Below are 22,823 nucleotides of genomic sequence, written 5' to 3'. Positions count from 1 at the left end.
GAAACTCCTGCTCAGGGCAGTCGCCTCCTCTGAAGTTACCCTGAAGGTTCCTATTTCCTCATTCTTCCCCTGCCTTGGCGTGGGCGCGAGGGAGAGTGTAGCTGGGTTGCAAGTTCAGTTGCTCCCGAGATCTGCTATAAAGAAAGTGACGTTATTCCAAAGCTAGCTTAGGGGAAGAAGCACAGCCTTCCTACCTTAAGGGTACCGCTTCTCTTTTGGAAGAGAAATCAGGGGCTTTTAGAAGGGGATTTTGCAATGCGTGATGTGCAGGGGAGAAAACAAGCAGATGGGGGTCTGCGTAACTTCCAGTGCCTTATCTATATGTGCCTTATCTACAGGGCTGCCTTACCAGAAGTGGTCAAGTTGGTGACATCGCAGGCAGAACTAGGTTGTAAAGTGGCCTTGTCTCGAGGTGCCCTCCAGATGAGAGAGAGTTTTGTAGAGCAGGCATACTTTTGGTTGTAAATTGGCTTTTGTCTCTCAAGACAAACTCCCGGTGGGAAGGGTTTCCACTCTGGAGCTTTTAAGTACGCACACAGTTAGTTAAGCTTACCCTATAGGGAGTGTCCGGTGAAGGGAAGGTAAAAGGTTATAACTGCATTTCTAAAGAGCTAAGTAGGAAGCGGGGCACAGGAGAAGAGGAGGAAAGAGAAAAAAAAGAGAAAATATAATTTTAAATATTAACTTATTATCTCTTAGAAAATGAGAGTACTGGCTGGGCACAGTGGCTCACGCCTGTAATCCCAGCATTTTGGGAGGCCTGAGGCGGGTGGATCACGAGGTCAGGAGATCGAGACCATCCTGGCCAACATGGTGAAACCCCATCTCTGCTAAAACTACAAAAAATTAGCCAGGTGTGGTGGCAGGCACCTGTAGTCCCAGCTACTCGGGAGGCTGAGGCAGGAGAATTGCTTGACCCGGGAGGCGGAGGTTGCAGTGAGCCGAGATTGCGCCACTATACTCCAGCCTGGGAGGCAGAGGAAGACTCTGTCTCAAAAAAGAAAAGAAAACGGGAGCACTCGGTTAGAAGGGGATGATGGAAATGACCATGGCATTCGGAGTCTTTCGGCTCAGTAACCAGTTCCAGCATCACAAGGGAGAAGCAAACAGAAAATGTAGCCCCTGGCCAAACGGCATGTGGGCCAAAGCCCTGTATGCATTGCCAGGTACCTTAAGAATATTCATGTGACTGTTTATTCACCATTGACTGGGCACCCCTCCTGGGCCAAGGCATTGTACTAGGATCCAGGGCCACAGTGGAAATTGAGACACGGCCCTTGCAAAATGCAGGCAAGTGATAAATGGCACTGTGAGGAAGCAGGCAGCCAAATCTGGAATGAGGGAAGTTCTCTAAGACAGAAGTCCTGTGTCTTCAATGAATAAATGTTATGAACAGAGGAGGGAAAGGCTGTTAGAGGCCAAAAGAAGTGCTGGAGGTAGAGCTACTAAAAGTAATTGCTGGAACTTGTTGGGATCCTGCTTTGAAGAAACCTGACTCTAAAAGGGTGGTTTCGAGGCTGGGCACGGTGGCTCACAACTGCAATCCCAGCACTTCTGGAGGCCAAGGCGGGAGGATCACTTGAAGCCGGGAGTTCGAGACCAGCCTGGGCAACAAAGTGAGACTCTCTCTACAAAAAAATTTAAAAATTAGCCAGGCATGGTGGCGGGTGATTGTGATACTAGCTACTCGGGAGGCTGAGATGGAAGACTCTCTTGAGCCCAGGAGATCCAGGCTGCAGTGAGCCATGATTGCACCACTGCATTCCAGCTTGGGCAACAAAGCGAGACACTGTTTCAAAAGCCAAAAAAAAAAAAAAGAAAAAAGAAAAAAAAGTTGTTTTGAGACAATCAAGGGAATGTGAATGTGGAATGGGTATTCACTTTAAGAATGCTTCAACTTCGTGTATGGTTATGATGGCACTGTGGTTATTATTTCAAAAAAGAAGGAAGGAGGTCATCTGTTAGGGAAACACAACTTTCTATTTGCAAGGCTTTACTGAAGAAGAGACGTATAGAATTTACTTTAAAATACTAAATGAAATAAAGTATCTTGACCAATGTGGGGGTTAGGGGTGCCAACCTCAGTGCAGTCAAAATGTCATATGTAACTTTTGACTCCCCCAAACTTAATTATTAATATCCTGTTGTTGACCAGAGGCCTTACTGATAAGATGAAGAGTCAATTAACATATAAATGAAACAGTATCTACTCATATATATATATATATATATATATATATTTTTTTTTTTTTTTTTGAGATGGAGTCTTGCTCTGTTGCCCAGGCTGGAGAGCAGTGGTGTGATCTCGGCTCACTGCAACCTCCACCTCCCGGGTTCACACCATTCTCCTGCCTCAGCCTTCCAAGTAGCTGGGACTACAGGTGCCCGCCAGCATGCCTAGCTAATTTTTTTTTTTTTTGTATTTTTAGTAGAGACGGGGTTTCACTGTGTGAGCCAGGATGGTCTCAATCTCCTGACTTTGTGATCCACCCACCTCGGCCTCCCAAGTGAGCCACGGCACCTAGCCAGTATCTACTCATATTTTATGCATTTATGACATATCTATCTTTTTTCTTAATTTTTTCAATATTTCTAGGCTAAAGAGTTTGTATGTAGGTTTCTTCAAGTTGTCACAAGTCTCAAAAAAGTCAATATATTTATGGAAGAAATATCCAGGCCAGGCATGGTGGCTCATTCCTTGTAATCTCAGCACTGTGGGAGGCCCAGGCAGGAGGATCACTTGAAGATGGAAGTTCAAGACCAGCCTGGGCAACATAGCAAGACACTATCTCTACATAAAAATTAAAAGTTAGCCAGACATGGTGGCATGTGCCTGTGTTCCTAGTTACTCAGGAGGCTAAGGTGGGAGGATCGCTTGAGCCCAGGAACTCGAGGCTGCAGTGAGCTGGGATAGCACCACTGCACTCCAGCCTGGAAGACAGCCAGACCCTATCTCAAAGAAGAAAAATTGCCAACATATAAGTGGACCCTCGAAGTTCAAACTTGTGTTGTTCTCAAGGGTCAACTATACATATACAAGGGAGACATGTGAAAAAGAATGAACATTGATAATTGTTGAAGGTGGATTGTGGAAGTTCATTAGGTAACGTGTGCACGTGTGTGTGTGTTTAAAATTTTTCATAATAAACACTTTTTATTTAAAAAAAAAAAAACTATTCCAAGGAGTTTAGGGGAAGCGAGTGGGGGACAGACAGACAGTCATCAAGAAGTATAATAGAGCAGAAGAGCGAAGGCCCAGAGGCTGTGCAGGGCCAAGGCCAGACTGACTGGGTCAGCTAAATGAAGATGGGCTAGGCGTGGTGGCTCACGCCTGTAATTCCAGCACTTTGGGAGGCTGAGGCGGGCAGATTGCTTGAGCTCAGGAGTTCAAGACCAGCCTGGACAACATGGTGAAACCCCATCTCTACAAAAAAAAATACAAACAAAAAAATTAGCCAGGCATGGTGGTGCACATCTATAATCTCAGCTACTGGGAGGCTGAGGAGGGAGAATCACTTGCGCCTAGGAGTCAAGACTGCAGTGAGCCGAGATCACGCCCATGCACTCCAGCCTGGGAAACAGGAGTGAGACCTTGTCTCAAAAATAAATACATACATACATACGTACATAAAGATTGACAGAAAGAACATTCCAGAAGGAGACAGCCCACGTGCACCGGGATGGATGTTCCAAATGACATGCCACTGCCCAAAAGTGTTTACTAAGGAAACCAATTCATCTGGTTTGCTTGGAACTTTCATGGTTTTAGCACTGAAAGTCCCACATTTCAGGAAATCCATCAGTACCCAGTGAGCCTGGATGGCTGGTCACCCTACCTTACCACTGTCTTGTGCAACACTGGACTGGCCAGGTGAGGGGGCACAGCGCTGAGCAGGAGCAGCTACAGGGTGGGGAGTTAGGGCACTGTGGATAAGAAGCTAAGAGCCATCCCCAGGCAGTGACCATCCCTGCTCCCATCCCCTTCCACACCACAGCTGCAGTAGCGGCCTCTTCATCCTGGGACACCGGAGTCAGCTGCCCAGGGACCATGATGGCTCCTCACGCCTCCTCATCTGTCCTGCTAGGAAGAGGATGTGCAGACAGAACAGCTTCTACCCTGGACATGTTCTCCTCTGATGCTTGCTGCCCCTCCAATTTACATTTATATTTAAATATGTACTTATACACATGTGTATTATATGCATATATATTATGTATATATTCTTTAAGCACTTGCTATGAGCATTTTCTCATTTACTCTTCATAAAAACTCTGTGATGTAGCAATGATCCCACTCAATGAATACATGAGGAAATTAAGGCCCAGAGAAGTAATTCATCCAAGGCCAAATACAGAGATAGCAATATACCTCACATGGCTACCTCATAGAGTTGTATGGGGAATAAGTGAATTGTTGTATATATAAAGTGCTTAGAAGAGTGCCTGACATGGAGGGAGTGATAAATAAGGGTTTAACTTAGGATGGTATTACTCTGCCACACTGCCATGCCCTGCAGAGGGTGGGGGAATAGCCTGAACTTTGTAAAAATAAATAAATAAATCATTTGATTATTTGCATTGCAAAATAATTCACTCTAGGGTTCCTTTGCAAGCCAAGCCACTTGGTTTTACAAACTAATTTGAGTATAAAGTCAGAGGCACCTAAGGCAAAGCAACTCACATCCTCAAAAACCTTCAAAGTCAAGTTCCCCTGGACACTCAAGGCAGGCCTCTCCCTGCCCATTGCCCTGAGCAGAGACGCTCATCTTCGCAGAGGACAGAGGGCGTACTCAGCGTGATCCCTCACAGCCGCTCAGGGGACAGGCTCATCCTCCTAGCTCTCTGCTTCTCTAGGCATGGATCACACAGCAACCTCTGCAGAGCCTTCTAGGCTCAGAATCTCCTGCTCATTGCACAGGTGAGGAACTCAAGCTGCCAAATGTGGGAAAGTCTCATACCTGCCTTGACAGCAGCTTCCTTGGATGACTCCTAGGAAAGCCCTCCCGGCAGATCACAGAGGAATCCCCTCAGTGTACTGTTCCCAGTAGCAAGGATGCCCACCCACCAGTTATCCTGAGGAGAAACAGCTGCCCACATTCTCAGGTTAGTGTGGGCCAGGGCAGGAGCCAGCGTGCCTTCCAGAATCGTAGGCAATTTTGCTGACCTCAGTGTATCCATCAGCATCTTGAGAACTGGCCACTTAACAGCTCACACCCAGCTTCCCCAAGCACAGTCTGGTAAAGGTTTATAGAGGAGAAAACCTTTTCACCCTCCTTGCAGATTTTCATCATTCTCGTCTCATCACTGTGGCAGCAGGCATCCCATAAAAAACAACAGGGCATCATGAGGAATGATTGGAGGAGTGATGGGGAACAAGCTTTTTTGCCTGTTTGAGATGTCGGGCCTGGGATGAGGGTAAGTCCTGTTGTGGGCTCCTGGCATTTTGTAACATAGGGTGCCCACCCATGCACTGGAAAGTTCCAAGAAGTGTCCCTGCCATCTTGCAAGCAAGGATGTTTTCTAAGTCTGCATATGTCCCCTCCAACATCCAGAACGCAGAGAGTTCCCAGATCGAATTATTAAGGCCTGCACTGAACAGAGCCAGTGTAGCCTGAGCCAGCCAGAGGGTCTGATCCACTCTTTGGCAACCCACCCCCACCACCATGGCCACCACACACCTCCACCAACCCAGAAACTCCAGGTCCTCTGATTTCTGAGCCTGGGTCGGGAGAAGCTGCCCTGCCCAGGCACCAACGGAACGCATGCCTCCATAAAACTTGAAGACAGACTGCAGAGAAGCATCATGAATTTTTCACAAGATTCATCTAATCGTGGCTGAGCAGAGCTGAGAAAGCCACATTCCAAGGACCCGTGCCAGCAGCTCGCAAAGAGTTAACCCATTAGGCCATCGCCTGGTGAGCTCATCCATCCCTGCTGGAGCCTGCTCAGTTGCTGGGATTCACAACACACTGACTTCTGGACATGGTCAGGGTGGCTTTCTCCGGCTGGCATGGACTTGAGCAGAAACTCATTGCCAGCTTCCTCCTTGCATGAGCACCGAGTGATTCCCAGGTCCCCCATCCTCCTCTGGGACATCGAGGACAGTAAGTAAGGAGGGAATGTTTCCCTCTGCCCTTCCTTCCATCTCGCTGGAGGAAGGAGCTGGTTTTAACTTTGCTTTGGAGCATGTTGTCTTTAAACTGGGGTTGGAAGGCAAGCACGAACAACAAGCGGAGAAGAGGGGGCTATGCCCTGGGAGGGGATGAAGTCAGCCTGGAGGCACTGCCTGCTGAGGGTCTTGGCAGACAGTGGTGGCCAGAGGAAGGGGGGCCGCCCCTTGCTGTGTACCTGGAAGAAGGGAATTTGTAGGCAGAGGGCTGCTTCAGTCCTGCGTGTATAGCATCCAGCCTTCACTCTTAGCAGCCATTGTGGGAAGGGCTGGGCAGGGACCATCCTCCCAAATCTAGGTGGAAGAAGAAGCAAAAAAGCCAGACAGTAAGTGCAAGGCCACCCCCAGACCCCAGAGTACGTGGGTGGAATCTCGGACCCCAGCCGTCCTCCTGAGCACCCCGTATCAGACCTCAGCGGCTGCCAATGTCTTCCTCCTGCAGCTGTGGCAGGTGTCTGGGGCAGCTGCCAGAAAAACAAGGTGGAGTGCGCTGGCTGCCTCGGGGTTTTATCTCAGACAGGGGGAACAAGGCAGGCACATGCAAACACAGACAAAGACTTGACTCAGTCAGGCAACTGTGTGCCGTGAGGACCCTGCATCTGGGTAAAGCCAGACGTGATCACACACACGATCGCCCGAGCTATTTTTCTACCCGGTCACTGGCCAGGGTCTGGGCACCAGCTGGGTGGCCTGACGAGGGAGGTGAGTGGCACCCTCTAGGTTGACTGTGACCTTTGGGAAACTTCCCTTCCTAGAAGCGCTATGAGCAGGTGACAGATGGGTGGCCATTACTCAGAAACCCTCTAGCTTCTATTAGCCCAGACACTTGGCCCCCACTCACCTTATCAGAGGGGTGGACAGTCACCAACTGAATGTCCTGGTGAGGGGAAGACAACACCACCAGAGAAGATAAGGGACCTGGGGACGACCATTGGCAAGCTGGAGCTGGGTGGGGCATTAACGGGGACTCCGTGAGGGAAACAGAAGGACCCTCCACTTCTTACCACTCTGGGTCTTCCACAGGAATAGTACATGGTGTTATTCCCACCACTTCCATCCTGCCTTCCCCACTTCTCCCCGAGACTCTCCTCGCTGGGCCCAGCCTCCCAGCAGTGAGGTAATATGTGCCTCTCTCCTCTGCTTTCAGCTCTTGCAACTTCCAGAATAGCCCAGGTGCTATCGGAGCTCTCTAGATGGAGGGGCCTGAGGGGCAGAAGCTCAGGAAGGGCCAGATAACTCCAGGCCCAAGCACAGCAGCACAGCAGGATCTCTTACAATGTTAGGGGTGCCAGATGTATTGCCAGATGCCCAATTCAATTTGAATTTGTCAAACAACAAATAAATTTTTTTGCATGCATTTGTCCCATGCAATACTGGAACATTCTTACATGAAAAAAACTATCCGTTGTTGATCTGAGGCTGAAATGTAACTGGACACCTTGTAGTTTTATTCTCTAAATCTGACAACCCTATTAATACCAACCGTATTTCAGCACGTTCAAAGGAGGACAGCACCACGGAAAGGCTGGGGAGTGAGTTCAGAGGTGGAGATGTACAGGTACGGAGTGGTGGAACGCAAGGAAGAAAGGCGGTGAAGAAAACAAGAAGAAAAAAAAGGCAGGGCTCTCTCCTTGAGAAAGCATAAATAAAAGAGCAGGATTGGCTGGGCGCAGTAGCTCGCGCCTGTAATCCTAGCACTTTGGGAAGCTGAGGGAGGTGGATCACCTGAGGTCAGGAGTTCGAGGCCAGCCTGGCCAACATGGCAAAACCCTGTCTCTACTAAAAATTCAAAAATTAGCCAGGCGTGGTGGCAGGCACCTGTAATCCCAGCTACTCAGGAGGCTGAGGCAGGAGAATAGCTTGAACCTGGGAGGTAGAGGTTGCAGTGAGTTAAGATCACACCACTTCACTCTAAACTGGGCAAAAGAGCGAAACTCCATCTCAAAAAAAAAAAAAGCAGGATTTGGAGGCTGGCAGCTCTGAGCCTGTGTTCCTAGCTGCAAAATGGGAATGATAATAGTATTACCCTCCTAGAGCGGAGGATTAAAAGAGACTCCCCAGGCGAAGAAAGTGGCACATGCCAGGCATTTTATGCTGGATTTATGGTATGGTGACAGTGGTGACTTTGAGGCCACTGTGCCACAGGCCCCTTGCTGGCCTCTTGCTGCTTGCTGGCCCCAGCTCGGGGACCCCGGCATCCTTGGCAGCTCTAACCAACAGTCCTAGGCCTATCTCCTCAGCCAAGGCTGCAGTTCTGTTCACTATGTCCCACCTCGGGCGTCCTCCCCACTTGCTTTTCCCATAATTTGAAAATAAACGTTAAAACCGCCCCCAAAGAGGGGCGGAATAGACTTGAACACAGAGTCTGGAGCCAGGCAGGCTGCAAAACTCACATTCCAATCCAGATGCTCTCCTCACCTGTGAGTCATCTTGGGCAAATCACTTATACCTCTCTGATCCTCAGTTTCCTCACCTGCAAAGTGGGGCAAGAATATAGCTTCCCCAGAGGAGTGACTGGGTGGGAGGATGAAATGAGGCAATGTAGACAAAGCATTTAGCATGGCTCCCACCACACACTAAGCATTTGATAAATGGTAGTTATTATTATTGTATAAAAAGCACCTGCCCTCCCCAGCCACATGGCTTCTTTGGCCTTGGAGAAGCAGCTGAGGTACATTGGAGATTTTTGTAGGAACTTCGGCCAGCAGAAGGAAGCCTGCCTTGGCGAGGTGAGCGGTCACTTAGGCCAAAGAAGGGAGGCAGGGAGGAGTTGGTCAGTGTGTCCTGCCTTTGCCCCTTCTCAGCTGCCTCCATGCCGCCTTGTGAGCTGCTTCCGTCCTGACACCTGGCTGTAATATCAAAGGGAAATTTTTACAACCACTGAATGGGAAGGAACAGGACCAGTGACTTGGTAAAGCAGTACTAGTCAAGTTCTAACCTTCTGTAGTTAAAAAAAAAAAAAAAAAAAAAAGGCTGGGCGCGGTGGCTCACGTCTGTAATCCCAGCACTTTGGGAGGCCAAGGCGGGCGGATCATGAGGTCAGGAGATTGAGACAATCCTGGCTAACACGGTGAAACCCCGTCTCTACTAAAAATAGAAAAAATTAGCCAGGCACGGTGGCGGGCGCCTGTAGTCCCAGCTACTTGGGAGGCTGAGGCAGGAGAATGGCGTGAACCCGGGAGGCAGAGGTTGCAGTGAGCCGAGATCTCGCCATTGCTCTCCAGCCTGGGCAACAGAGCAAAACTCTGTCTCAGAAAAAAAAAAGAAAAAGAAATGCACAGATCTAACAGCACCATATTGACGAATGGGTCCCTCATGCAACCCCAACCAATGTCACCGCATTGAACATGTCCATCAACCCTGGGAAATTTCCTCGTGTATCTTCCAGTTGGTTCCTCCTTAAGCCCCACAACCATTTTCTGGGCTTTGCCACCTTAATTAGTTCTTAGCTGGCTTCAGAATGCCAGGTAGATGGAAACATGCCATATAGGAACTCTTTTATATCCGATCTCTTCCACCCAGCACGTCTGCTCATCCATGCTGTTGTGCGCTTCAGAAGTTAGCTCCTTTCTACTGCTTAGTAACATTCCATTGTGTGATTATACAACCATTTATCCTTTCTTCTGTTGAGGGACATTTGGGTTGTTTTCTTTTTCTTTTTCTTTTTCTTTTTTTTTGCTATTATGAATAAAGCTTTTATGACTATTCTTAAACAAGTCTTTTTGCAGACGTGCCTTTTCATTTCTCTGGGACAAATAAACATTTGGAAGTGGAACTGCTGGGTCAAAGGGTAGGTGTATATTTAACTTTGTAAAAAACAACCAATTTCACATTCCCACCAGCTCGGGTTGTTCCACGTTCACACCAACCTGCGGTATTGTGAGATTTTCACATTTTATCCATTGTAGTGCATGTGTGGTGATGTCTCGTTGTGGCTTTAATTTGTATTTTCCTGTTAAACATCAATGTCAAGCACTTTTTCCTGGGTTCCTTGTTCACTTGTTATCTTGTAATGAGTCTATTTAAACATTTGGCCAATTTTAACTGGGCTCTTTGTCTATTAATCATATGTAGCACTGACAGATACTTTTTTTTTTTTTTTGAGATGGAGTCTCGCCCCATTGCCCAGGCTGGAGTGCAGTGGCGTGATCTTGGCTCACTGCAACTTCCATCTGCCAGTTTCAAGTGATTCTCGTGCCTCAGCCTCCCGAGTAGCTGGGATTATAGGTGTACACCACCACGTCCAGCTAATTTTTTCTATTTTTAGCAGAGACAGAGTTTCACCATGTTGGCCAGGCTGGTCTCGAACTCCTGACCTCAAGTGATCTGCTGCCTCGGCCTTTCAAAGTGCTAGGATTAGATTACAGGTATGAACCACTGTGTTCAGTCCAGATACATATTTTGTAAATATTTTGTCACAGTTCAGAGTTTGCCTATTCATTTCCTTCATGGTGTCATCTAATGAGCAGGCATTTTAAATTTTGATGATATCTGTTTTATTGATTTTTTTTTCTGTCTCTATCTTGTCTATGAAATCTATGCCTGTCCCCAGGTCACAAAGATTTTTCTCCTGTGGTTTCCCCAAAAATCTTTATAGTTTTACCTTTTACATTTAGGTTAGACCCAGGATCCAGCTCTAGTTTTTGTTGATGACGTGAAGTGGGATCAAGTTTCATACTTTTTTCCATGTGAATATCCAGTTGTTCCAGCACCATTTGTTGAAATGACTTTCCTTTCCACGTTGAATTGCTTTGATGCATTTGTTGAAAATCAATTGTCCTCTGTGTTTTTTCTACCCTCTTCCCTTCCCTTTTCTTGCCTGGCATCCCTGTCCCTACCACATATCCATGTAAGAGGTGAATAAGTTCTTTCTTTAAACCAGGAAATGGGCCCCGAGTTGTACAGTCAGGGATCATCACTCCAGGGTTCTGGGCATGTCAGGTGGATTCCCAGACCCCCTCTCATCCTCTTAGCACTAAGGGTCTATGCGGTTGATTTGATCTTAAAGGTCAGCAACTACCTAGGAAAAACCAGTGCTGTTTGGGGGATGGAAGGTCACAGAGCTCTAGGGATAAATCTGCTTATGGAAAAGGGAAAGGAATCATGGTTCACACGGAGGCTGAGACGTATCCAAGTCCATGTTCAAACTTCCCTAATTATCACCAATGCCTTGTACAATTGGCTTGTTCTAATCAGAATCCACAGAAAGGAACATATTGCATTTAGTTATATCTTTTAATTCTCTTTGTTTAAGCATTTTATTGACATAGATTGTACACACACAAAAACGGTCACACATTAAGTGTACTGTGCCACTAGTACACACCCTTGTAGCCAGCTGCCAGGTCAGGAATCAGAACATAGCCAGGCACAGTGGCTCACGCCTGTAATCCCAGCACTTTGGGAGGCTGAGGTGGGCAGATCACGTGAGGTTGGGAGTTCGAGACCAGCCTAACCAACATAAAGAAACCCCATCTCTACTAAAAAATACAAGATTAGCTGGGTATGGTGGCACATGCCTATAATCCCAGCTACTCGGGAGGCTGAGGCAGGAGAATCACTTGAACCCAGGAGGCGGAGGTTGCAGTGAGCCGAGGAGCAGAGATTGTGCCATTGCACTCCAGCCTGGGCAACAAGAGCGAAACTCCGACTCAAAAAAAAAAAAAAAAAAAAGAATCAGAACGTTGCCAGCACCTCAGAAGTCCCCATTCCAGTCACTACCCCCACCAAAGGCAGCCACTATCCTAACTTTTCATAGCATAGACTGTTTTACATGTATTTGAATTTTAGAGAAATGAGATCACATCGCATGCATTCTTTTTCGATCTGGCTTCTCGTTGCTGTATAGTCCCAGACCGGCACTGTTTCTTGGTGCCAGCCTGCAGGCTGCTCAGCCTGGTTGTGTACTATAATTAAGTCCCCACCCACTAACTCAGCCTTCTGAAGCTCCAAACTGGCCTCCAGGTAAGAAGGACCCATCCGCCCTTCTCCAGTTGCCGCCCTGCAGGGGAACTGACATTCAAATCTGAGGTGAGTCCAGGAGGCCCTGCAACTCCAGCCTTCTCCCGTTCCTCCATAGGCCCATCCTCTCTGGGGCCTCAGTCCTTGCCCAGTCTGGGGCATCAGGACCTTAAAGGAAACTGAGTATACTTATTTTTTAGGGCTGGCATGACAAATTGCCACAGACTTGGTGACTTGAAACAACAGAAATTGAATATCTCACATTCTTAGAGGCCAGAAGTCTAAAATTAAGATGTTGGTGGGGTTGGGTCTTTCCAGAGGCTCAGAGGGAGAGTCCACTCCATGCCTCTCTCCCAGCCTCGAGAAACCCTTGGTGTGCCTTGGTTTGTATAAACATTCCTTCCATCTCTCCTCTACACATAGCCTTCCCCTCTGTGCGTCAAATTCCCCTCTCCCTTCTCTTAGAAGGAGGATGCCAATCATTGGATTTAGAACCCACTCTAACTCAGGATGTTTTAATCTCAAGATCCTTATCTTAATTGTATCTGCAATGACCCTTATTCCAAATAAGGTCACATTCTGAGGTTCTGGGTAGACATATCTTTTTGGGGGCCACAATTCAACTCCCTACAGTGAGTGAAGGATCTCCTGAATCACACAAACCAAACTACTAGTAACTTAATTGAAGCGGAAAAGGGTGGTTCTCACTGGACCAGCTCCCTGAGTGTTACCTGGTCCCCCACAGAGCTGCAGCATCTGGGCCAAGTCCTCTGAGCAGCTGCCCAAGTGCCAGGCTGTGAGCCAGGTGCCATGGGGGTAGAAGATGAGGAAGCCCAGCCTCTATCCTGAGTTTTCAAGCTAGGCAGGAGGAAAGGCTGGCCAGAGCAGCCTTTGATCCACCACATTGATCTTGCCCACCCCAGGGGACCTTTGCAATGTCTGGAGATATATTTGATTGTGATGATAACAACAGGGAGGAAGAGGTACTATTGGCATCTAGCGGGTAGAGGCCAGGAATGTTGCTAACCATCCTACAATACAAACATCCTACAATCCTATAGTCTGCCACAGCAATCAATTTTCCAATCCAAAATGCCAACAGTGCCATTATTAAAAAGCCCTGGTATACAAAAAAAAAAAGTAGAATCTTATTGGGCTTTAATAAAATGTTATAAAACTCCTACAGCCCATGAATTGGTGATTTTCTAAAAACCTCAATTTTCAAATTTCAAGCTGATTCATTACCTATAGACTTATCTGAAATAGCTAAGAAAACTCCTTCATTTTATAAATGGAAAAACAGAGACCCAGAAAGAAAATAATTGCATGGCAACCAAGGCCATTTCCTGAACACGTAGAATGTGTCAGACAATATGGCAGTGTTATTTGAAATTTGACTGTTACCGCAACCCTATGAGGTAGACACTCCATTATCCCTGTTTTAAATGGGGCTCGTAAGGCTCAGGGGCTGAAGTAACCTGACCAAGGTCCCACAGATGTAAGTGGCAAACTGCGTTCAAATCGTGGTCGCTCTGATGCCAAAGACCTGGATCTTTCCATCACAAGCAGCTTCTGCAAGTAAGTTTAGTGACTTGCTGGAACTGTGAATAAGTAGTTCCCAGTACAGAGTTCCACTCACAGCCCCGCCCTGCCTGCCTGCTTCTGTTTATAGATGCTCCTTGCCTTTTGCCTGGTCACAGTTACAGAGAGTAGGGTGGGAGGGAGAGGACAGTAGGCATTCCCTCTGCTCAGGGGAAGAGAACTGCTTCTCATTCAGTCATTGCCTAGAAATGCCTCCTTGCCTATTCACTCTCCCAAAGACACATCCTCCCTCCCAACAAATTAATGGTTACTGTTCTTTGGGATTTCATGGACCATCGCAGATAGATAGATAGATAGGTAGATAGATAGATAGACATCTACATAGTGGCCAATTTTTTTCTGAGAAGTTACTAACAAAACCAATGATCCTCTTCCATCATAATCGTTTCATAAAATGAAGACTATTCTAATGCCAAGGAAGGACTCCACTCCATTACATTCTGATCTCAGAATAAAAAATAGTCCTTCAAACTGAACAAATGTAACATTATGAAAAACTTACAACAGGATTCTTCTTTCTCACATCGCGCAGTGGGTCAATGTTAGGGGATTATGAATCTAAGTCATTCTGTATTCATTGAGAGATTATTTTACTACAGGATGAAGCCCCAAAGTGAAAATCTCAAGATTCTTGTAGTTGAGGAACCTTTGGAACCCATCCAGACTAGCTGCTGTGCAGTGCAAGGAGCTTTGAGGCCGAAGACCTTGGCCTGATGCAGGGGTTGGTATAGTTTGCCAAGCTCCTAAACCCCACTGGGCCTCAGTCTCTGCCCCTAGAAAATGACACTGAACTAGCGACCACGTTGCAGAGCCAGAAAGAAGGTCCTAGTTACTTCCAGCAAGGCCCATTTTCCTCTCTCAGAATCTACAGTCCAATGTCCCTGCAGTGGCCCCAGCCTCCAGTTCAACACTTCCTGTTCCTGAGCCCCCTCACTCCCAGATGGCAGCTCCCAGGAGCAAGCCCTTCCCTGCCCGGCCCCAGCTATCTTCTCTGGCACCACTGACAATCACTGCATTTTAATTCCTTCATCACAACCTTTCCAACCTCGGGAAACAGCCATCATATCGCCCCATGTCTTCACTGAAAAGGGATGGAAATGACTACTGAGAAAAAGAAATTCTGCTGAAGATGATCAAACATCCTCATATGAGACCAGATTGCAGTAACCAGCACAAGGTCTCCTAACAGCTTTATGAACCCATCCCTACTCCCCAGCCCACAGGGGGAAAAAATCACTTTTTAAATGGCTACTTTGCTTATGCAAATATACCACAGTCTCCAAAGGTAAGCACACACTGGGTGCCTACAGTTACAAAAGCATCTTGTAATATTTTCAGAGTCTTAGGAAGCACAGATCCAAACTGTAACATTACCAAGGCCAAATTCTGAGGGCCTTGGTTACAACTCCTATTTCCCCCTGTTAAAGGGGAGGGATCTGTAACTGCTTGTTCTAGAGAATGGAATCATTATTCTTGGGGTCTGGGAAGACACTGGTTCAGAAAAGTTCAGGCCTGAGCAGTGAGGGATGGAATGAACAGGTTGGAGGGACTCAGCTGAAATTGACGTCGTCAGAAGGATTGAAGGAGAACGCATTCAGTAAAGGACTCCTCTCTGTGTAGAAGTGCCTTGGTCAAGAGGAAGGGGCAGGTTGCAGATAAATGTAACATGTATCAGGGCTTGGGAGCCACCAGCTCTGGACACCACCTCCTTTATCCCAAGTAACACGGTTTCCCAAAGTGCACCCCCCACCCCATAACTGAGTCTAATTCTAGCCTCCCTAGCAGGCACCCTATTTGAGCTGGGGAGGGTGGTTTCATTGTGACCGGGATGAATAGCCCACCTTCCCCAATACAATTTTTTGGTATGGAAAGAAATCTCTCGCATCCCACTCACAAATAGAGATATTTGTAAATGCTGACGTGAGTGGGGCGTGAGTAGCCCAACAGGAAACAGAAGAAGCCAGAGGAGGAAACGCAGGATTCTTGGCCAGGAAAGAGGGCAGAAGCCAAGGTCCAAAGGCCAAGGTCTCCCTCTTCATCTGAAGAGGCAGAAAGAGCAGAAGCCTCGGAGAGCTGCTTAAGGAAAGTCATCCCAAGCAGGCAGGAGACCCTCGGAGAACAGCCAGAGAGCTTGAGGACTCGGGGTACAGGAGGAGAGAGCCCATGTGCTCTGTCCCAGAGAGCAGCAACCGCCTGAGCTTACTGCAGGGGAGGCACCAGGCTCCTGCTAGAAGATAAATAAGTGTGTAAGTGGTTTCTATATAAGTGGAGCAGGTCCTGTGTTTGTCCCTAGCAACCAGTGGAAGGAAGAGGAAGGGAAAGAAGGGAGAGAGAGTTGTTCATTTACTTACTCATTCAATTAAAGATGTATAAAATCTCTGGAGTACAGAGCACCGTACAGACAACTTGGAGACATCTGAAAGATGAATCAGGGCAGTAACTTTGTGAAACCTCCAGGCAGGGAACCTGGGCTCTCTCAAACAGAACCTATCCTCAGGAAAGTATCTAATATCAGCCATTTACATCGTATTATCTTGTTATAAATATATAGACCTTTGCCTTGAACCCACATTTCTGATTATGAAATGAAAGGCATTAATCTAGGCTGGGTGTGGTGGCTCACACCTGTAATCCCAGCACTTTGGGAGGCTAAGGAGGGTGGATCTCCTAAGGTCAGGAGTTCAAGACCAGCCTGACCAACATGGTGAAACCCTGTCTCTACTAAAAATACAAAAATTAGCTGGGCATGGTGGTGGGCACCTGTAATTCCAGCTACTCAGGAGGCTGAGGCAGGAGAATTGCTTGAACCCGGGAGGCGGAGGTTGCAGTGAGCCGCGATCGCACCATTGCACTCCAGCCTGGGCAACAAGAGCAAAACTCCACTTCAAAAAGAAAAAAAAGAAAGAAAGAAAAGAAAAGAAAAAAAAGAAATGCTTTAATTGGACATTAAAAGAATTTGAGAAAGCACTGGTCTGGTGAAGTATTTGGCGGGCAAGCAGTGCTTCTCTACAGCCCAGCCCTAAAATTGCTCCAAACGGGGGACCATCTACCTCCCCTGAGTCAGGGTCAGCGATGAGGGAGCCCCGGTGGCTAAGAGCTATGCAGATTGGCTCTCGATGAGACCCTGGGGTGGGCAATGGAGTGAGACTCCATACCTTTCCAGGCCTAAGAATGGGAAGCTGGAAATTGGCCTTGATGTAATTAACATAGAGGGTGGGGAAGGGTGGCATTTAGATCTTAGAAGGTTACACTGTGGAGGCCAGGCACAGTGGCTCATGCTTGTAATCCCAGCACTTTGGGAGGCCAAGGCGGGTAGATCACCTGAGGTCGGGAGTTCGAGACCAACCTGACCAATATGGAGAAACCCTGTCTCTACTAAAAATACAAAATTAGCTGGGTGTGGTGGTGCATGCCTGTAATCCCTACTACTCAGGAGGCTGAGGCAGGAGGATCATTTGAACCTGGGAGGTGGAGGGTGCAGTTAGCTGAGATTACGCCATTGCACTCCAGCCTGGGCAACAAGAGTGAAACTCCATCTCAAAAAAAAAAAAAAAAAGGAAGTTTGCACTGTGAACCTGAGACATCACTGTCCTCTGCTGACAGAGCACGTGAAAGGCTGCACGAAATGGTGTTCTCCAGACTGTGCATAGCCTGGTAGGAGTGACAGGGTTCAAATCTGAGGTCAGGCTGTTCCTTATCGTGTGATCTTCAGGAAGTTGCTTCACCTCTCTGAAGCTTCACTATCTCATCAGTAAAACAGGAATAATGCCTAATTCACAGGTTTATTGTGAGATTTCAATTTAATAAAGGAAGTGTTTGATGCAGTGTCTGGCACAGGACACACACGCAGAATTTATCTATAAAGCATCACTCTTCTAATAGACAAACGATATCATTTATGGAGTACTCGCCATATGCTAGGCATTATTTCAATGCATTACATCCCTTAACTCACACCATTTTGAAAATTCTATGAAAGAAGTAACATTATTCTTATCTTATAGATAGAAAACTTAGACAAAGAGAGGTTGAGTAATTCCATCAAGATCAGACAACTAGAAAGTGGTTGGGTCTGAAAATAAAATGCCATTCAACAAACTATAGCTGGCCAGGTGCAGTGGCTCACGCCTGTAATCCTAGCACTTTGGGAGGCCGAGGCAGGTGGATAACTTGAGGTCAGGAGTTCGAGACCAGCCTGGCCAACATGGTGAAAACCCGTCTCTACTAAGAATACACAAATTAGCCAGGCTTCGTGGCGGGTGCCTGGAATCACAGCTACTCAGGAGGCTGAGGCAGGAGAATCACCTGAACCCGGGAGGTGGAGGTTGCAGTGAGCTGAAGTCACGGCCACTGCATTCCAGCCTGGGTGACAGAGGGAGACTCCATCTAAAAAACAAACAAACAAAAAACTATAACTTTTGTTTGTTTCTAAAATGGCATCACTGTTGTTTTAAATATTAAAAGCCATTGAATAAAATGATATAATATTTATCTCTTGCAAGAAAAAAAAACATTATACCAGCTTGGGTGGTTTCTTATTTATGTGAATTTCATTTCGTTTTCTTTTTTGGCTTCAGCACAAAGACCTTGTTCACCCTCCACTGAGAGTGGGGCTAGAGATGGATGCTGAGTACAGGAAGGGTGTGTGAGGATTCCTTTGGCTCCACTCTTGTTTCCAACTATTGCCTGTCCTAGGCGCCCAGTCCTGAGCAACCATGACGATGGAGACTCTCCCCAAGGTTCTAGAGGTCGATGAGAAGTCTCCAGAAGCCAACGACCTGCTGCCCAGCCAGACCGCCAGCTCCCTGTGCATCAGCTCCAGGAGCGAGTCTGTCTGGACCACCACCCCCAGGAGTAACTGGGAAATCTACCGCAAGCCCATCGTTATCATGTCAGTGGGCGGTGCCATCCTGCTTTTCAGCGTGGTCATCACCTGCTTGGCTTACATCTTGAAGCTGAGTAAGAAGAGCTTCTCCATCCTCAAAATGGTAGGGCCCGGCTTCCTGTCCCTGGGACTCATGATGCTGGTGTGCGGGCTGGTGTGGGTGCCCATCATCAAAAAGAAACAGAGGCACAGAAAGAAGTCGAATTTCTTACGCAGCCTCAAGTCTTTCTTCCTGACTCGCTGATGGTGGTTTCCACATCTCCCTGCCACCTTGACTGGGAGAAGATCTGATGACCAACATCCAACATCCCTCTCTCCTCTGTAGGGTGCCATAAAACTGATCCAGGAAAATGTTCTTCCTGACCCTTTGGGGAAGATAGAGCTTGGGGCTCCACCCTCCATGCAGCCGGGAATGTTGCCAGATATATCCACTTGACCTCTATTCTGACTGATGCTTCCTTGGATCCTGGCTGTGGCCTTCCCTTTGGTCACTCTAACCCCCTGCCCCTGTATCCAGGCATCATTCATCCAATGCCCTCTGCCAAGTGCAATGCATGCTGGGAAATTCTTCAAGGGTGGGCTATGCCCAAGGGAGAACCTCATGGTTACATATCTGAGTGCCAGAGCTGGATTCTTCATTTGCATCCTTCTGGAACCAAAACTGACCCACGGAGGTCCTTTACAGAGGAGGGAGGGATGGCTGAGCTCTGACCCATTGGGTCTGACAGCCCCAGCTCCCTTAGCAGACTTTCAAGATCACAAGTATCAAACATTCCAAAGACTGAACAATGAAGGGAGGCCTGGGAAAAACACTCTCCAAGATGGCACGTGTCCCTGGACATGACGACATGACTCTAGGGGTTAGTCAGCTGAAGAAGTTTATTTCCTAATTATATAATATTTACATCAGAGGCAGTGGGGTAGGCTAGGGGATGTCACGGTTTCCGCTTGACCTTATAACTCCTTCTCATTGACCACTTTCTTCTCTGAACTTGGTCATTAGCCAAGGACAAATGCATGTTGCCCTAATTTCTTTCCTACCCCTGCCTCTATCTGTGCATCTAGAACAGCAAAATGGAAAGATACAGAGGGATCCTGTAAGACTGTTTTCCCCTTCACATCCATCAACATCAAAATTGAGAGAATCAAGTTCCATATCTGAATGATCTGTCGGTTTCTAGAGATGGAATTCACATTAGAAAATTCCAACTTCTGTTATCCCTGCCCCCATCCACCAAAAAAGCCAACATTTATTGAGTGTCCCGCTCTTGGATAAGCCCTGGTTGGGGGCAAGACATGGTCCCTGCTGCCTTCTTGCTTCCCAAGGTGAGAGAGGCAGCCAAGCCAACTGGCGAAATGCAGGTGGGTGTGGGAACACAGGCGGTGTCTACCCTAGACTTGAGAGAGGACAGAGAAATTCCTGGAGGCCATGTCCTCCAACCCAAAAACAAAAGGAAAGATAAGAGTTACCAAAGAGGGGAAAGAATGGCATTGGAAGCAGCAGGAGCTGCTATGCGTGTGCAGGAGCAGCTTGGGGAAGGAGAAGCATGATGGAATTACGAAACTGCACAGTCACTTGTCTGACCTCCCAGATGTTTTTACTTCATCCCTCTCTTGCCCGGCTTCCCACCTCTTTGCCAAGTGCCTAGTGCAGCTTCTCCTGGAGGCACATTGAGGGCCTCCTGGGGTATACGGTAGAGATGGGAAGTGGGTTTCCAGAGAGCCTGGCAAGCAGAGAGTCCCTGAGAGGTAAGTGCTTCTGTAACTCCCTGTGGCAACCAAGAGGCCCGTAGATGAAAGAACAGAAGTGGTACCTGTGAGGGAGCCAGCCACGCTCTCCTAGGCCAAGCCAAAGACCCCTGGAGAGCATTTGGTAATGAGGTGTGAGAGGAGAGCATCCTGCACCAGAATCACTCTTGTCTTGAGCTAATTCTCTTCACTCCTCAGCCTTGTGCCCTCCCCAGTTAGCATGGCCCTCCAGATATCCCCATCCTCCATGGCAGTTCCATATGCAGAGCCAGAATCCATCCTTGTTCCCTCTTCACTGTGAGAAAATCCATGGAGGCAAGCACTTGTGTCATGGGGACTACCGCTTACCTGACCCACCCATGGAGTCAGAGTTTGGGGAACTCATGGCCATTGAGGCTCACCCAGGATGGCCATAGCCTTCATGGAGACCCATGCCAGTGTGGCCACGTCTCTAGCTCACCTCTAGCCCTGCACACAGGCGGTCAGGACCAATCTTGGGAGTGTTGCAAGTGCTATGTCATTAATTGTAGTCTTAGTGCCTCAGTGACAAACCTTGCAGTTCATTTCCCTTCTTCTGACATGAATGCAGATTTGATGGCCCTATAATATTACTCTTGCATTCCTCGATGCATTCTTAAATGGGAGCAAATGGGACGGGCTCCAGATCACTCACTGGAAACCCACACTCCAGGTGCCTCATTTCCTCTGCCCAGGAGCTTGTAGCCTGGGCACAGCTATATGAGGAGGTCCCATTTGGATACTGCTATCATGGATGTCTTAATGGAAGGAAGTTTAGGGATAACTACAACTCTAGAAGTCCAGGTTCTGGACTTACTTTGCAGACTCTAGCAGTACCTGCCTCCATTCCCTGCCCACTCAAGCTAGTTTCTCAGCAGAGAGAGCATGAGGAAATATCCCCAAACATCGTCATCCCCACTGAGATCCTCCACATGAGTGTGGGCTGGAAATGTTCCAGGGTCACACTGAGGCAGGACATTCTTTGCCAATGCCTGTTGCCCCATGGAAGGCTGAGGTACAGATGCACCTGATCTGGAAATGCAGCCCAGGTCAGACTCCACATTTCAGCAACAAAGCATCACCTGCAGTGACTCTTTTCATGTCAGTGGGTCAAAGGACAGAACCAGCTTCCATGTTTTAGGCTCACTAGATTGTATCATGCTCCCCATGGCTATTCTGTTTGAGAGAATTTGATCTAACTCGAAGCCTAAAGGAATCAATGTAATGTTGAATTGTATTCTGTGTAACAGTGTCTGCTGTGTTTTCATTCTTCTCTTCAGGAATTTTAAGACTATGTCCACCAATTAATTCCTCTAAAATGCACCCCACCCTCCATTGCCACACACCCTTCTCCCCAGATTGCTGCCTGGGAGAAAATGGACAGGATGGATTTTGTGCATGGTTCCTCAGGCATCTTGTAGGAGCTGATGACCCTACTCTGAGATGCTGACGGGGCAGAGACCAGCAGCTTCCAACTCCTTCCGTCCCCACAAGCCAAGTATTGAGAACAAAAAAAGAGATATCGAGAAAGAACCATCCAGAATGAATCAGTGTTCCGGGGCAAGGCAGGCAGCTACTCCAGGGTCAGCCTATCAATGTCCCCAGTAACTGACAAGAGCAGGCACAAGAAGCAGGTGCAGTTCAGCTACCCAGGTCTCCTTTCTTCTAAGCCCCTTCTCCTCATCTCCTGTGCTGGCCTCCTCTGCCCCTCCAGCTTTTTAATCCTGACTCTCTTACACTTGGCTTCCCACCAAACTCACTGTGGCCTTGACTTTCTGCTTGCATTAGCTGGCTCAATCCATAAAGGAGAAAAGAAAGCAACTGGTGGTGTGTCTGGGTAGAGCAAAGGATATTTTATTCCTCCTTCAATTCCTGCAACATTGCCAGAGTCATGACCCCCCACCCTTCTTGACCCTCATACCCATCTCCTCACTATCTCCTGCACTTGAAGATCAGAGGGCATTGGAAAACCAAAACCCAGAGCTCCAAACATGTCTGATATTAAATGTGGGCAAGGAAACTACCCAGGGGGTGTACCTGGGGATGCTGCTGGGTGGCAACAACCCTGTGCCTTGGGGGTTTGGAGGGTAGGGCTGGGGAGGGGAGGACAGAAGAAGGAGGGGTGATCAGAGGTGATTGGCAAGGAAGCATTCTGGGGTGGTGTCTGAAAAGCTGGGGAATGAAATGATGACTGTTTATTGGGTGTTCACTACATGCCTGAAGCTGATCTAAGCACTTTATTTATTGACTCATTCAATCCTTTCCAAAATCCTGTCCTGAAATACTGTTACCATCATCCTCACTTTACAAGTGAGATAAGTAAGGCACAGGGACGTCAAGCTAGGGCAGCATGATTGAAACCCAGCTAGTCTAGCTGCAGAGGCCATGCCCATACCCTCCACCTCCACACAGCTCTCTAAAGGCCTCTGAGGAGCAGCA

General features: G+C 47.6%; 1 protein-coding gene across 1 annotated transcript; it reads left to right on the top strand.

The window, feature by feature from the left end:
* Positions 1–5,961: 5,961 nt before the first annotated feature.
* Positions 5,962–21,636, top strand: PIRT (phosphoinositide interacting regulator of transient receptor potential channels). The gene is made up of 2 exons (XM_054459521.2): positions 5,962–6,104; positions 18,310–21,636. The coding sequence occupies exon 2, from the start codon at positions 18,448–18,450 to the stop codon at positions 18,859–18,861; it is 414 nt and encodes a 137-aa protein (XP_054315496.1). The 5' UTR covers positions 5,962–6,104; positions 18,310–18,447; the 3' UTR covers positions 18,862–21,636.
* Positions 21,637–22,823: the final 1,187 nt, after the last annotated feature.

This window comes from Pongo pygmaeus, chromosome 19 (genome assembly GCF_028885625.2).
Source record: "Pongo pygmaeus isolate AG05252 chromosome 19, NHGRI_mPonPyg2-v2.0_pri, whole genome shotgun sequence".
NCBI classification, from domain to species: Eukaryota; Metazoa; Chordata; class Mammalia; order Primates; family Hominidae; genus Pongo; species Pongo pygmaeus.
Note: the sequence above shows the minus strand (reverse complement) of the source record. Positions and strands in the feature narration are given on the sequence as shown.

Coding starts and splice junctions, on each gene's coding strand:
- PIRT (XM_054459521.2), top strand. CDS start 18,448: ATGACGATGGAGACTCTCCCCAAGGTTCTAGAGGTCGATGAGAAGTCT.